The sequence below is a fragment of the Narcine bancroftii genome, chromosome 7, assembly GCF_036971445.1.
Source record: "Narcine bancroftii isolate sNarBan1 chromosome 7, sNarBan1.hap1, whole genome shotgun sequence".
NCBI classification, from domain to species: domain Eukaryota; kingdom Metazoa; phylum Chordata; class Chondrichthyes; order Torpediniformes; family Narcinidae; genus Narcine; species Narcine bancroftii.
Genome location: NC_091475.1, coordinates 86,180,533 through 86,194,080, shown reverse-complemented (window position 1 = coordinate 86,194,080; position 13,548 = coordinate 86,180,533). Strand labels below are relative to the sequence as shown.

Sequence of the window (13,548 nt, the reverse complement as noted above, 5' to 3'; positions counted from 1 at the left end):
TGTTACAGCAGCCTCCACTTTGAATTTGAATGGGATTGGGGAAGAGAGAAAGATGGTATTGCTATTCAAGAAGTAACTTTTGCATTAATAGTGATAAAAAATAAACAATTAAACAGTCTCAAAGGTATTATTACTTAAGAATGAAAGTCTACCACATAGCATAGTAGATTCCCTTTAAGAGTTAAACACATACGATTATTGGCCTTTAGTCTTGCATTAAAGTTTATGGCACCAATCTGAATGTACACCTGAATTTCACAAACAACAGTGATGTAAATTCAATGCATGATGAGCATAAATCAATGGAATGAATAATATTGTCAAGTTAAAGTCGGGCTACCATAATGTTTAAGCGCATTTAGCAAAATGGACCATTTGCTGAGTTTGCAAAAGAACAAAAAAACTCTAAATATTATGGGCAATTCAGTGTGATTATGTTCTAAAGTTTATGGTCAACACAAAAATGACTGGACTTGCCGCTGACCTCAAGAAACACTCCATGCAAAGACCTGACAGTCTTCATGGCGTGGAAATCCAGAGTTGGATGCTGTTGGGCATCAGTCTCATTGGATCTCTGGTGCCCACTGCAGTATTATCATCAGCTAAGGACACGGATAAATGAAGAATGCATTTAGAAGAAGAAAACAGAATTTTTAAACTAAATTTAAAGATACTCCACAGGGCAAATGAAGACAATTTAACAGTAAGTTTGAACAAAACCAAAACATATTAGCTGAAAAGCACAAAATTTTGAAATAATTTACTAAAGAGTTCCACATGTTTCATTTTCTCAGAGCCACAAAATTCTTAAATAATAATTCAAGCATAGGACACAATTCAAAGCATTCAAAGCTCTGACATTTTCAAGGCTTTGGAGTAGGGTGTAATACAGCAGACCCTGTGGAGGACTGGGGAATTGCAGACACGTTCAGAGCACACTGAAAGTTACTGTTCATTTACCCAGCTGAGATCTGACGATCTCAGATGTCCCTCAGCTCAGATTCTTGAAAATAATTACTAAACATGATCAAAAATAGCAACTTTGGTTCCTGCTGTGTTTTTAGTACCACTTTCCATCTAGTCCGATGTAAATATAAATACAGGAAATTTGTAGTCTCACAGTTTTTGGGTACAGCTTGAGCTACGTTAAGAAGTCAAGACAATATGCTCACGTGGTGTTCTTCATTCAGGAAACACTGAGCCCTTTTGCCCAATGTACAACTTATAATCTAGTATAGTTGAGAAAACCTCATGTTAACTAATATGTCAATAGGATTGAAATCAGAGCTGATAATTTTTGTGAGGGGGAACTCACCAATACTGGAGTTCACATCACCATTTTCAGACTCAGTTCCATGCTGGTGGTTGCTCCCGTGGAAGCTATTCATGGCTTCTAGTTTTATTTTCTTTGCCTTCATAGCCTCTGCGATGGCTGCATTGGTTGCTGCTGCCGCAGCCGCAGCCGCCGCCGCTGTGAGCCCTGTGAGAGAGGGAAAGAGAGAGAGAGAAGAGAGGAGATAAAGTCAGAAAGGCAAACATTTCCACCATCAGTCGGTTGGTGAATTTTAAGCCCAAGGCCCTCTGGAACTGAACACATGGCAAAAACTTTTCACTTTAAATATCTGCCTTCTCTGCCAATATGTCATTAAGGTTACACAGCGTAGGGACCGGCCTTTCAGCCTATTATGTCTGTGTTAACCATTTTCCTGCATTTCCCTCTCAACTTTTCCCATCCATGTACCTCTTCATATGCCTTTTGAAAGTTATGGACCATTTGAATATGGACTTCAACATTAAATGAAATCAGTTTCACCATACTTTATCCATCATCCTATTGGCAATTTTAATGAATCTTATCCATAATAACATAATGGTACTATAAATTGAGCAATCAAAATATCAGATATGGGGTGAAAAAGTTAAAACCTTGTGTTTTTGATTCTTAGTTAATTTTGTGCCTATCCCTTTAAGAAAAACTATTGTTTGCAGTGTTACTATAGTGACTATAATCTAATATGTCATAAAATCCAAGCGGACTAAGAGCTTGCATCTCATGCTTTGACGAACCATGAAAGAGACGTGAGCTCGAGATACTTTTCTTTGAATTCATCTTATTTTGTCTTATTTCCTTTTTCAAGTTGAATATCATTATGTCTTTAAATACAGCAAATGCTTTGTTTATTCATTGTTATGAAATCTTAATGTGAAGTTATGCAAAATGTTTATCCATGTTATCAATGAATTAAAGCTACATAAAGCTGCATCCACAAAGTTTGGTTTATTGGATTAATAAGATAGTAACTTGGAATATTGTCCCCATGTTTCTTGAAGATGACACGTTTTGAAATTAGGATATATTAGAACCTGGAAAGTGTCATCTGTATGGGGTGAACTACTTTCTCCTGAACAGATATCATTGAGGCAGAATTGCACCAGCTTATGGAGAGGCAGTGGGAGGAGGCTGGGGAAGTAAAAGAACAATATTAAAGATTATTCTTAGCTTCTCTGCCTTTAAAGATTTTGAGCCTTTCATGCAGATCAGGCTGTGGTTTGCAACAAGGAGAAAAGTACAGTTGAACAGTGGTTAAGTTACTGATCAGAATTCAGCGGTCTAAACTTTTGATCCGAAGACCTGAGTTTGAATCCCACCTCAGCATCTGGAGATTAAGATCTTTAAATCTGAGTTACAAAGTTGGCTGTAGTAACAGCTGAGTTGCTGTAAAAGTCCACTGGTTCCTTAAATTTCCTCCAGGGAAGGAACCCTCACCCAGTCTGGCCTGAATTTGACTTCAGATTCAAGGATAAACAGGATGGGTATTGCTAGTCCTATGAAAGCATTTAAACAATTGCAACCAACAGAAACAGAGAAAGAAGACTTCTTATTAGCTGAGATTTAGAAGTATCTTCTAGGAAACAATTTAATATCTATTATTCAGGCTCCTGTTTTTTTTAAATGGGTAAAACATAAGAAATAGGAAGCAGGAGTAGGCCACCTGGCCATTCAATGAGATCATGGCTGATCTGATGATAGGCTCATCTCCACCTACTCCATGTCTCTTAATTCCCTTACTATCAATCTAGAATCCAAACTGAGGTGTCTTCCCTACTTCAATAGCAGGGAATTCCACAGATTCACCACCCTCTGGGAAAAGCAGTTTCCCCTCATCTCCATCCTAAATCTACTATCCAGAATCTTGAGGCTATACCACCTAGTTCTGGTCTCGCTTACCAATGGAAACAACTTATCTATCTTATCTATGCCTTTCATAACTTTATATGTTTCTATAGGATCCCCTCTCATTCTTCTAAATTCCAGCGAGTACAGTGCCAGTGAACTCAATTTCTCATCATAGACTAACCCCTTCATCCCTCGAACCTCCACTGCACCTCCTCCAAAGCCAGTACATCCTTCCGCAACTAAGGAGACCAGAACTTCATGCAGTACTCACCAGAACCTTGTACATTGCAGCATAACCTCCCTACTCTTACATTCCATCCCAAAAGCAATGAGGACCAACATTCCCATTTGTATTGCAGTTTTATACATATCTCATCTTTCAACTTTGCATACATTGCAGCAACGTGATTCAGCGCGAGGTCTAAGCAACGTGAATCTGTTTGTTTTGGGATGTAATGGGGAAAAGGATTTGAAGGAAAATAGGGACAGACAAACATGTGGCATTGATATGCAGCCCTGATTCCTAAACATCAGACAGGCAGATGGCATGATGCGGACTTTCCAGCTGAAATGAAGGGCTTCATTATGTAAAACCTTGTTTGCATTCTAATAAATAAATGTGGAAACCAGCAGCACACAGAGGTCATAAACAAATTGAGCCTTCCACTGGCACCATTTACTGAAACTGACACTACACATGGCATTGATTTTGTTTCTTGTGATGAATGTCAATTCCTGTTTTTCAATCAAGGAATTACATTAGTATGCTGCATTTCTGAAGCATTAAGTGTTTGGTGCAAAGCAATCAAAGAATTCACTGACAGCTTTACAAAATTACAGTACCTCAGTGTCCTTAGGGGTGCAAGGTTTGGAGCATTGGCAGGAGCTAAGGGGAGTTGGTATCACAATAAACAAAGCAGTTGTATCATGAATTTGGGGTGGCACTGTTAACGTAGAGGTTAGCGCAATGCCTTTACGGTGCCAGCGATCAGGACCGGGTTTTGAATCCCGCGCTGCCTGTAACGAGTTTGTACATTCTCCCCGTGGGCTCGAGTTTCCTCCCAGTGTTTGAAACGTACCAGGGGTGTAGGCTAATTGGGTGACACTGACTCATAGGCAGAAAAGGCCTGTTACTGTGCTGTATGTCTAAAAAAAAATTAAAAATGAACAAAGAATATATGCATATAGAATCTAAGAACAGGAGCACACTCAGTTTCTTCAGCCTGTTGTGTCAGTCATCAATAGTTTGACTCTTAATTCAAGTAACTATCTTGATCGTTTAATATTTAAGAAAAACTGCAGATGCTGGCTATCTCATAATGTTATCTCCTCTACTTTGGGAAACAAATGCAAAATGGTAGGTGGGAAGGGGTCAGGGAGGAGCATGGCCCCAAAATCAGGCGGATTTAAGTAGATAAGGGAGGGAGGGATGGTTCTGTGAATGGAGAGGGAAGGGAGTGGAGAGCTACAGGAAAAAAATACGAAGGGAAAGTATTCCATCAGAAACTGGAGGAGTTGATATGAATGCCATCTTGTTGAAGAATGCCCAGCCAGAAAATCAACCATGGTTCCTCCAATTTACAGGTGGTCTTGGTGAGATAGTATAAGAGTCCATGGACAGACACGTGAACATGGGAATGAGGCACAGAATTAAAATGGTTGGCCACTGAAGATTCCTGTCACTGGTACAAACAGAATAAAGGTGCTCAGCAAAGCGATCGCCCAGTCTGCACTACGTGTCTCTGATGTACAGAAGGCTACAATAGGAGCACTGGATGCAGTAGATGATGTCTACGGATTCACAAGTAAAGTGTTGCTTCACTTGAAAGGACAGTTTGGGGCCTCAAGTGGTGGTGAGGGAGGAGGTGTGGGCACAAGTGTGGCAATTCCTGCAGAAACAGACGAGGGGCGGGGCAATTGGTGGGGAGGAAGGAGTGGAGGAGGGAGTCGCGGAGAGAGTGGTCCTTCCAGAAGGCTGAGAAGGAGGGAGAGGGGAAGATGGGATTATATTACAGGTGGCAGAAATTACAGAGGATAATATGTTGGATGCAAAAGCTCATGGGGTGGTAGGTAGCGACAAGGAGAATCCTCTGTTTGTTATGTCTGGGGGCAGAAGGGGTCAATGCAGATGAGTGGGAAATGGAGGAGGTGTAAGTAAGGGTTTCTCCAGAATTGTGTTTTTCAATTCTTCATCCTGCTCCCTCTCTGGATGGCCTCTTAAAATGAAGCTTAATGCTCATTTGAGGAATAGCAACTCACCTGTCTTAACTCATTGCTGCCTTATAGATCTCATATTGAATTACAGAACTTGATTTCCATCAGTATCAGTCACCCATTTGTGATATTGACTTAGCTAATGGTTATTTTTCCTTTTTTTTCTTTTTGTCTGGGAGTGGAGGATATGTTCAACTTGACTCTGGGCAAGAATTCTGGATTTCGCAAGCCTTAAAACTTTTTATCTGTGTTGTCGAAGTTCTCAGTCTCTCAAGAGAGGAGTATTCATCACAATAGCTCACCCTTCCCTCACCATGTTATTTGATCGTCTGCTTATATTTTGCTCATTCATTAATGAAGGCCTCAAGCCCCAAACGTTGGTTATGTATTTTAATCTTTGCTATAGAAAGTACACTGAGAATTGAGTTTTTACTTCAATCATGGTGACTGCGCACTTTTGTGTTTTACTCCGATTCTCTCACTGCCTGAAAAAATTGTTTACAACTACATTAATTCCAGTTTTACCCTGTCAAAAGTGTTTCCCCTCACCTCCCCTCCCTGCAACTTTAAAAGTTACTTTGTCTACTTTCAAGTTCTGACAAAGTATTTCTAACCTCCTCCTCCTGAAAATGCAACCTGATCTGCCAAATCTTCTGTTTATGTTTTGGTCACTTAGTATCTTTGCTTCCAAAAAAATGTCATCACACCCACCTATTCCCTTCCAACCTCCAGCTACTTTTCCACACAACTCCCTACTCTTCTATGGAACCACTTTCCCACTCTACCCCCATTCCCTTTACCACCCCAACTCCACATGAGAGGAGAAATCAAGAAGGCCACCAGATGTGCTTCCCAACATAACACCTAAGTGAAATTACTTTAATTTAAAGGATACATTTTCTTTCTTACTGTTTCTAATTAGGGTCAATCACAAAGGCGGCTCACAGGTGGCTATATTTTGTGAGGTGTCTGAAGAGATTTGGTATGAGACCAAAGACTCTCGTAAACTTCTATAGGTGTAGCATGGAGAGCATTCTGGCTGGTTGCATTACTGCCTGGTACTGGAGGTGCCAACTCAGAATAAGAATAAACTCCAGAGGGTTGTAAACTCAGCCTGCGGCATTACAAGCACCAGACTTCACTCCATCAAGGACATCTACATGAGGCGGTGTTTAAAAAATATCCTCAAAGACCCACACCACCCAGGCCATGCCCTCTTCACCCTGCTACCATTGAGAAAAGGTACAAGAGCCTAAAGACAAGCACTCAGTGGCACAAGGGCAGCTTCTTCCCCGCTGCCATCAGATTCCTGAATGATCAATGAACCAAAGACACTGCCTTACTTTTCATGCTCTATTATTGTTACTATATTTTTTGAATACAATAATTTTGTAAAATGGTTATAAATATATATGTTTGCACCATGATGCTGCTGCAAACCATCAAATGGAATGACTTGTTCAATGTCAATAACTACTGGGACCAATGCCTGAAGAGGGCGCACAAAATCAGTGAACCGTTGCGGACTCGAAAGGCCAAGATGGCCTGTTTCCGCTCCCTAAATGGTTATATGGTTATATGGTTAAATCCTGATTCTGAACTGCCTGATGGAGCCATCTCACTGAGACACAGCAGCTCAGAGGCAGCTGACCATTGGTTCTGCCATCTAATGTTACTTGATTAGCTTTGGGTCATATAACTTCACTCAGAATGTGACCTAATCACCCAGCAAAATCTCTGTGCTGATCTAATACTTGTTCAGCCCTAATTCACTTTGTTACTTTGTTATTGAAAACCATGCCTTCAGTTACACAAGTGATAAGTTTTGCAATTCCTTCCATGAAGCTGCACGTCTCTTTGGCTGTCTTTCCTCATCTAAGTCTAAACTTACTGCTTTAATCAATTTTTTTTTTTCAAATTTATTTTGCTAGCTGCCAAATTCTGTCCATTGATCATGCCTTGGGCTGTTTTATTTATTGCATTAAGGAGCTAAATAAATTCATGAGACAGTGATATTCAAAGGGGTTCTCCAGCACTTTTCTGCAATGCACTTGACCCCAGCATCAGCAGATGCTCTTGTTCAACTTAAGATATTCTTAAATGTAAAATGCTTTTGCAGATGCCCAAGATTCTAATGCAAAAGAATACAGCATTAGAGTACAGCAGAGAAACGAACCCTTCAGCACACCTCAAACATGCCACCTGCTATAACAATCTGCACTAATTTAATTTGCACACATTAGGTCTCAGAAGTTCTATTCCTTGTTGATTCAAATTACCACAATTAAAAGTGAAACATGTTTCTGACTGGATGCTCTACATGGCTTAATATTAGTTTTGATGAGAGAATTCTTTTTATCCTATTTCGCTATCCAAGAGAAATATCCCAAACATGCCTCAGGATGGAACCTACTCTCCAGTAATAATATACCAATTTTCAAAGCATAGTGGTAATGGTGGAGCGAGATTATGAGAGTTTATTATCACATGCCTAAGTACAATGCACAGATGCACCAAAATTCTTTCTTGCTTCAACTACAAGATGCACCAATCACGAAATTAAATTTTATGCAGCAAACATTATGCCACCGAATAGAGTTGGTTTACTCGATCATGGCGTCCATTCTTTAAAGAATTTCTAATTCTGATTGACCTAATTCTGAATGATTAATATCAAATGGCTTCGTGCCAACAACCAACACAGATTTACATTTCAGCTAATGATTGCCTAATCTGTCCATCCCACATCCAGCTGGTAAGTAGATTCTGCTAGAACTGATTGACTGAATCCTGACCATCAATCAAAGTCACTTTTTTTGTCTTCTTTAAGGTTCTAACCCTTGCCAGCTCTATCCCATCATTGCAGACAGATCACTTGGCCTCCCCCACCTAAAATCAATAATACGGTACTTTAAGACCAAGTACTATTCTCTAATAGATTGGGGTTAGGATAGTGTTCTGTGTGGAAGAACTGTGGCTTCCTTGCCTGTCTGGAATGTGTGTATTACTGGTGGTCGTGTGTCCTACCTGTCTGAAACTTATTCGGAAGTCACATCACTTGTCAGTCAAGGTTGGACTCCGGGCACTAATTAGTGCACACCTCACCATTGGCTCATTTAAATCACTTAGGGTGATCATACTGCGGACATCATTGGAAGGTTTGTGAGTAAAATGTGCACTACACTGAAGTTGAGACATAGTGTTGCGATAGATCAATACTTGCAGTGGAACTGCATCCCCGTTGATCAGGGAACCGGGTGTGTCCATAAGAGACCTGTTTATAATGTGTGAGAGTAGTTGAATATAAGTTTACCATTGTCAAAGTCTAACTGATGTCCGAGGTGAATGTCTGTATCATCGCTTACATGAATTAGTAATTGTGTACCGTTTAACATTCTCCCCTGTTTGTTTCCTGTGTGTTAATAAAAGTTACATGTAATTGTAACACTTGTGTCCAGACTCATTTCTCTGTGATCCCACTGAATCTGATTATCTTCTCAACACAACAGATAGGAAGGTAAGGTGGTGGAGGTGGATCAGATATCAAAAGGAAATGTTACATCATCAAGATATTATTGGAAGCCTCCTGACTTTGATACTTAGGAGCTTACTGATTCATATTGTGGGCAATTAATCTGAATCATGAGAAAATGAGGCAGTAATCCTTAAACTAGCAGTAAAGCAAAGACTGAATGCTAAAAATGTTAACTTCCATTTTAACTTAACATGTAAAATAGAGACACTAATTTGTCTTAATGTAAGGGATACAGATCTATCCATCACGCTTTCAGGTTCAAGTTCAAATTTTTTGTCACATATCTTCTGCAAGCAGTCTAGCAAATCAACCCTAACATACATACAGATGTGCAAAGTAGAAGACCAAGAGCGCAATTACGGAGTATAACAGATATGGAATTACAGTGTGAAGATTCATTCCATGGCAGTCTGTTGACTTTGGGGAACAAACCATGTTCATACCTTTTGGTACACATTTTACACAGGCTTCAACTCTCTCCTCAACAGGAGAAGGGAGAAGAAAGGGGGTCGATAATGGGATGGGCCTTTCAGTATATTGACTGCCTTTCCTAAGCAGCTGGAAATCTCAATGGAGAGGGATGTTTGTGTGATGTTCTGAGTTGCTTTCATCACCTTCTGAAGCTTCTTCTGATCTTGGGCTGTACAGCTGTCGTACCACAGTATGATGCATCCGGCAAGCATACTTTTGATAGAACACCCATGGAAGTTGTTAAGGGACACATAGGATATCCCAAACTTTTGAAGGAAAATGAGGCATTGGCATGCTTTCTTGACCAGCATATCAACATGACTGGCCATCCAGGCAGCTCACTGGAAATGTTTACTCCAAAAACTTGAAGCTCTTTTTTACTATGTCCAATTCAGCGCCATTGATGTGGTGAGAGGAATGGGTTTTATTTGCCTACCCTCTTCTGAAGATAGCTCCTTTGTCTTACTGATGTTGAAAGATTGTTATTTTTTGCACCAGGCCCAGGCCACTAGATTAAAAGTTCAATTGAGTCATCAGTAACAATTCACTTTAACTCAATTGTTGATTAAAAGCAAAGGGCTACTCTTCTGCACCCTTTTGAATATCTTGGGAAATCAGCAGATATTATTATATATTTTTACAGTTGATTTTCACCTCAGATTCTTAAACATTTTTCCTTCAACTCTTCAATCACTCATTATCTGCCAACAAACCTGATCATTGATATTTCTCACCATTACTCAAATACACTGTATACACATATATATATATATATATATGTAAAATATGCACAAGTGCATTGGTGTTCATGTGCACTTGTACTATAAGGGGTGCTAGACGACTCTAATAGTGGCTCTTTTTCTGCTTTACAGTAGGCAGAAGGCAAGTTCATGCAATATTACTTGTTCTGTACCATTACATGGCAAAAAGGAATCTTGAAATGAATACTTATATTCACCCATACACACATGCTCACAAGCATGGAATTCAAGTACATAGACAAAAGTAGGGATACAAGAGCATAATTCTGTGAAAGTGACATCATAAGTGGACAGATAGTAAAGGAGAGATTTGATATGCTCACCTTCATTGGTCAGAGTATTGAGTATAAAGGTTGGGATAACTTGATACAGCTGTACAAGGCATTGGAGAGACTACACTTGGAGTACTGTGTGCAGTCCTGGTCATCCAGCTATAGGAAGGATATCAATGTTGGAAGGGATGCTGACGAGAATGACCACGAGGTTGCCTGAATTATATGGAGAGATTAGATAGGCTGGGTCTTTATTCCCTGGAGCGTGAGAGGCTGAGGGATTTTATAAAATTTATAAAGATTTATAAAATTGTGAAAGGCAATGATTAAAGGAATCTGAGAGGCAAGTTTTTCCATTCAGAGGGTTGCCTAAATCTGGAAAGGGCCTGCCAGAGGAAAATATAGAAATGGGTACAATTGCAATATTCATAAGGCATTTAGGCAGATAAATGGAAAGGAAGAATACAGAAGGATCAAGTGCATGCAAATAGTTGTAGCTTGGAATTCCAACTGAGTCCCCATGGTAAGGTTGGGTCAAAGGGTCTGTTTCATGTTGTTTGACTCTATGACACAGATTAGCAGCAATAAATAAAGGTATTTGGTATTAAATTTCACTCTGTATACTGCATAGATACTCATTTCAGTGTACAACCTCCCTTCCAAGAATGTTTGAAGGAGATCAAAGGAGTACGATGCCTTTATTTAAAAATCATGCATAATGAATATTTTCCTTTGGACATATAAAATACACTCTACTCCACAAACATGTTTCATAGAAGTTTATTTTAATCATTGTGTCACTCTTTCTCAATTCCTTCAGAAAAGTAATATGTTACTTATCAGAACTAAAAGTCAGTCAACTGGGCTATTCACCTTATGCCCAAATTCAGGTCACATTAAAAACAGCATCTCATGACTGTCGCACCCAACGTATTACTGGGGAAACATCTCAGTAAGAGGTCAAAGGTTTTGTTTCAGTAAGTATTATCTTACAAATTCTTTTTAAGCTAAAATAGAAAAGCAAAACAGGTTGGAGCCTGATTATAAATGAGCTCTCATGGCCAGGGGATCTGTGCCAGTTAATATAGTTTTCATTGAAAGTTTCTTTCAACTGTGGGAAGACAACAAAAAAAATATACATCTTGAATTACACCCACATTCAATCCTTTAAATGGACATTGTGTTTCATCTCAAGCCCCATCCAAGGAAGATACAAAAGATTAATTGTATCCTGCTTTCTTTATTTCACACAAACACAACGTAAATTTCTCAAGCTAGTGGGAAACCATGGTAATTATGGGGGTGACGTTTAATGAGAAAGAAAACAGGTGAAAATGTGCATTGCATATTTCAGATCAGAATACCATTCCTCACCAAACTAAGCAGCAATTATTTCTTCAGAGAAATACTAGAGGGTGTGCAGAAGTTCATCTGACCTGTCATAATTGTTTGCTCCTTTGCCAAGTAGAGTGTGTCAGAAATTACATACTTTTATACTTTATGGTCATAGTCTCCTGTGTCCATTTTCATTTAAAGACCCTTTTTTAGTAAATTTCAAACTCTAATGCTTCAAGAATCTGGCCCATTCACAAGTTAACATAAGCCTAGTTGTGCCTTCCTCGATACAAACGGTCTCGTGGGCATATTCCACATGATTTGGCCCTGACAATGAGGAATTCAATCAGGCAGAACAAAACTGACCCCTAATGCCCACTGCCAATTGGCCTGCATTCACATAGATAAAACAGGTGTACACTGTTACAAGGCAACAAACCATTAATCCCTGATTACCCGGTTACAAATCTGCTTGATATAAACTGTTGGCAAGAATACATTGGGATAAATCCTGCTGACTATAGCCTTACCAATTCCCCCACCCTACACCTCTTCATCTTCCCCCATCAATTACATACATGCACCAACATACATACAAACACTTACTCGCACATACATTGCTAGAGATACTCTGATGTAGGCACACACTGTCCCCCACATGTGAATGCACTCTAGCAAATGTGTGCGCATGCACACACACACACACACACACACACACACAAACTTGGGTAAGCCTTCCACAAATGTGTCATCTGCCACAAAAGTTTGTGACCTACAGTCCTATTTGGAAGATTCCGTAAAGAATATTTATAGCTCTTTCTTTATGTTATTTGTTTTTCAGGATTTGGACATCACTGGCGAGGTCCATCTCTAATTGAGAGCATGAAAGTTATTGTCATATACATAAGTACAAATTACTGATGCAATGGAAATCTAACTTGCAGCAGTCTCCCATTGTACAAGAAGATAAAACAGCATTCACTCTAAAAAGAGGAAATTAATAAACAAATAATTAATTTTTTTCACAGTTGGCCATCGAGCTAAAATGGGCTGAGTTAGTAATACAAACAGATTTTGGTGTAATTCAAGGATGAACAGTGTTCAGGTTCACAAGTCTGAAGATCCTAACTGCCTTTATCTTCATGTTACCAAGTGACCCGAGAGCCACAGTAAAATGGTTGATTCTCAAGATTCTAACAGAAATAGCGAGCCATTCAGAGTAACAGAGTTGAAGACATTCATTTATTTGGACTATAACTGCTAATAATATGCAACATGTGAAAGTCATGATGAGCCAACTACCTCTCACATTAAATGTGACATTTCTTCAGTTGATTGACTTATAGGCCCCTTGTCCGAGTCCAAGAGGCAAGCACATTATAGTCAGTCTGCACGTGTGCAAGGTAAGGACAAAAGACTGTCCTTTTAGAACAGAGATGAGGAGAAATTTCTTCAGCCAGAGGGTGGTGATTCTATGGAATTTGTTGTCACAAATGCCCATGGAGGTTGCCATTGAGTACAGGTACTCCCCTACATACATTCGGGTTCCTAACTGGATGATTGGCCGTACCTCAGAATGGATGTATGTTGGAACTGCCCTACCTGTGATACTGAAGAGTAAAGCCATCAATTTCTTTCTATTCTCTATTTCCGAATCATTCTCATTCTCTCTGTTACTGCGGACCCTGAGCATTCTGCGGTCTCTACTGGCCTCGAAAATCTGACTGACCATCAGAATATTGAGCAATAGAATCAGAAAAATTGGACACAAGGAGTTAAAAT

At 39.5% G+C, this 13,548-nt stretch overlaps 1 protein-coding gene across 2 annotated transcripts in view; it reads right to left on the bottom strand.

The window, feature by feature from the left end:
- The window catches only part of dachc (dachshund c), a 575,251-nt gene that overhangs the window by 297,080 nt on the left and 264,623 nt on the right, over nt 1-13,548 (bottom strand). For both annotated transcript variants that reach the window (XM_069890584.1, XM_069890586.1), the window contains exon 3: nt 1,316-1,480. In XM_069890584.1, the coding sequence (XP_069746685.1) occupies nt 1,316-1,480 (165 nt within the window). The remainder of the gene's footprint in view (nt 1-1,315; nt 1,481-13,548) is intronic.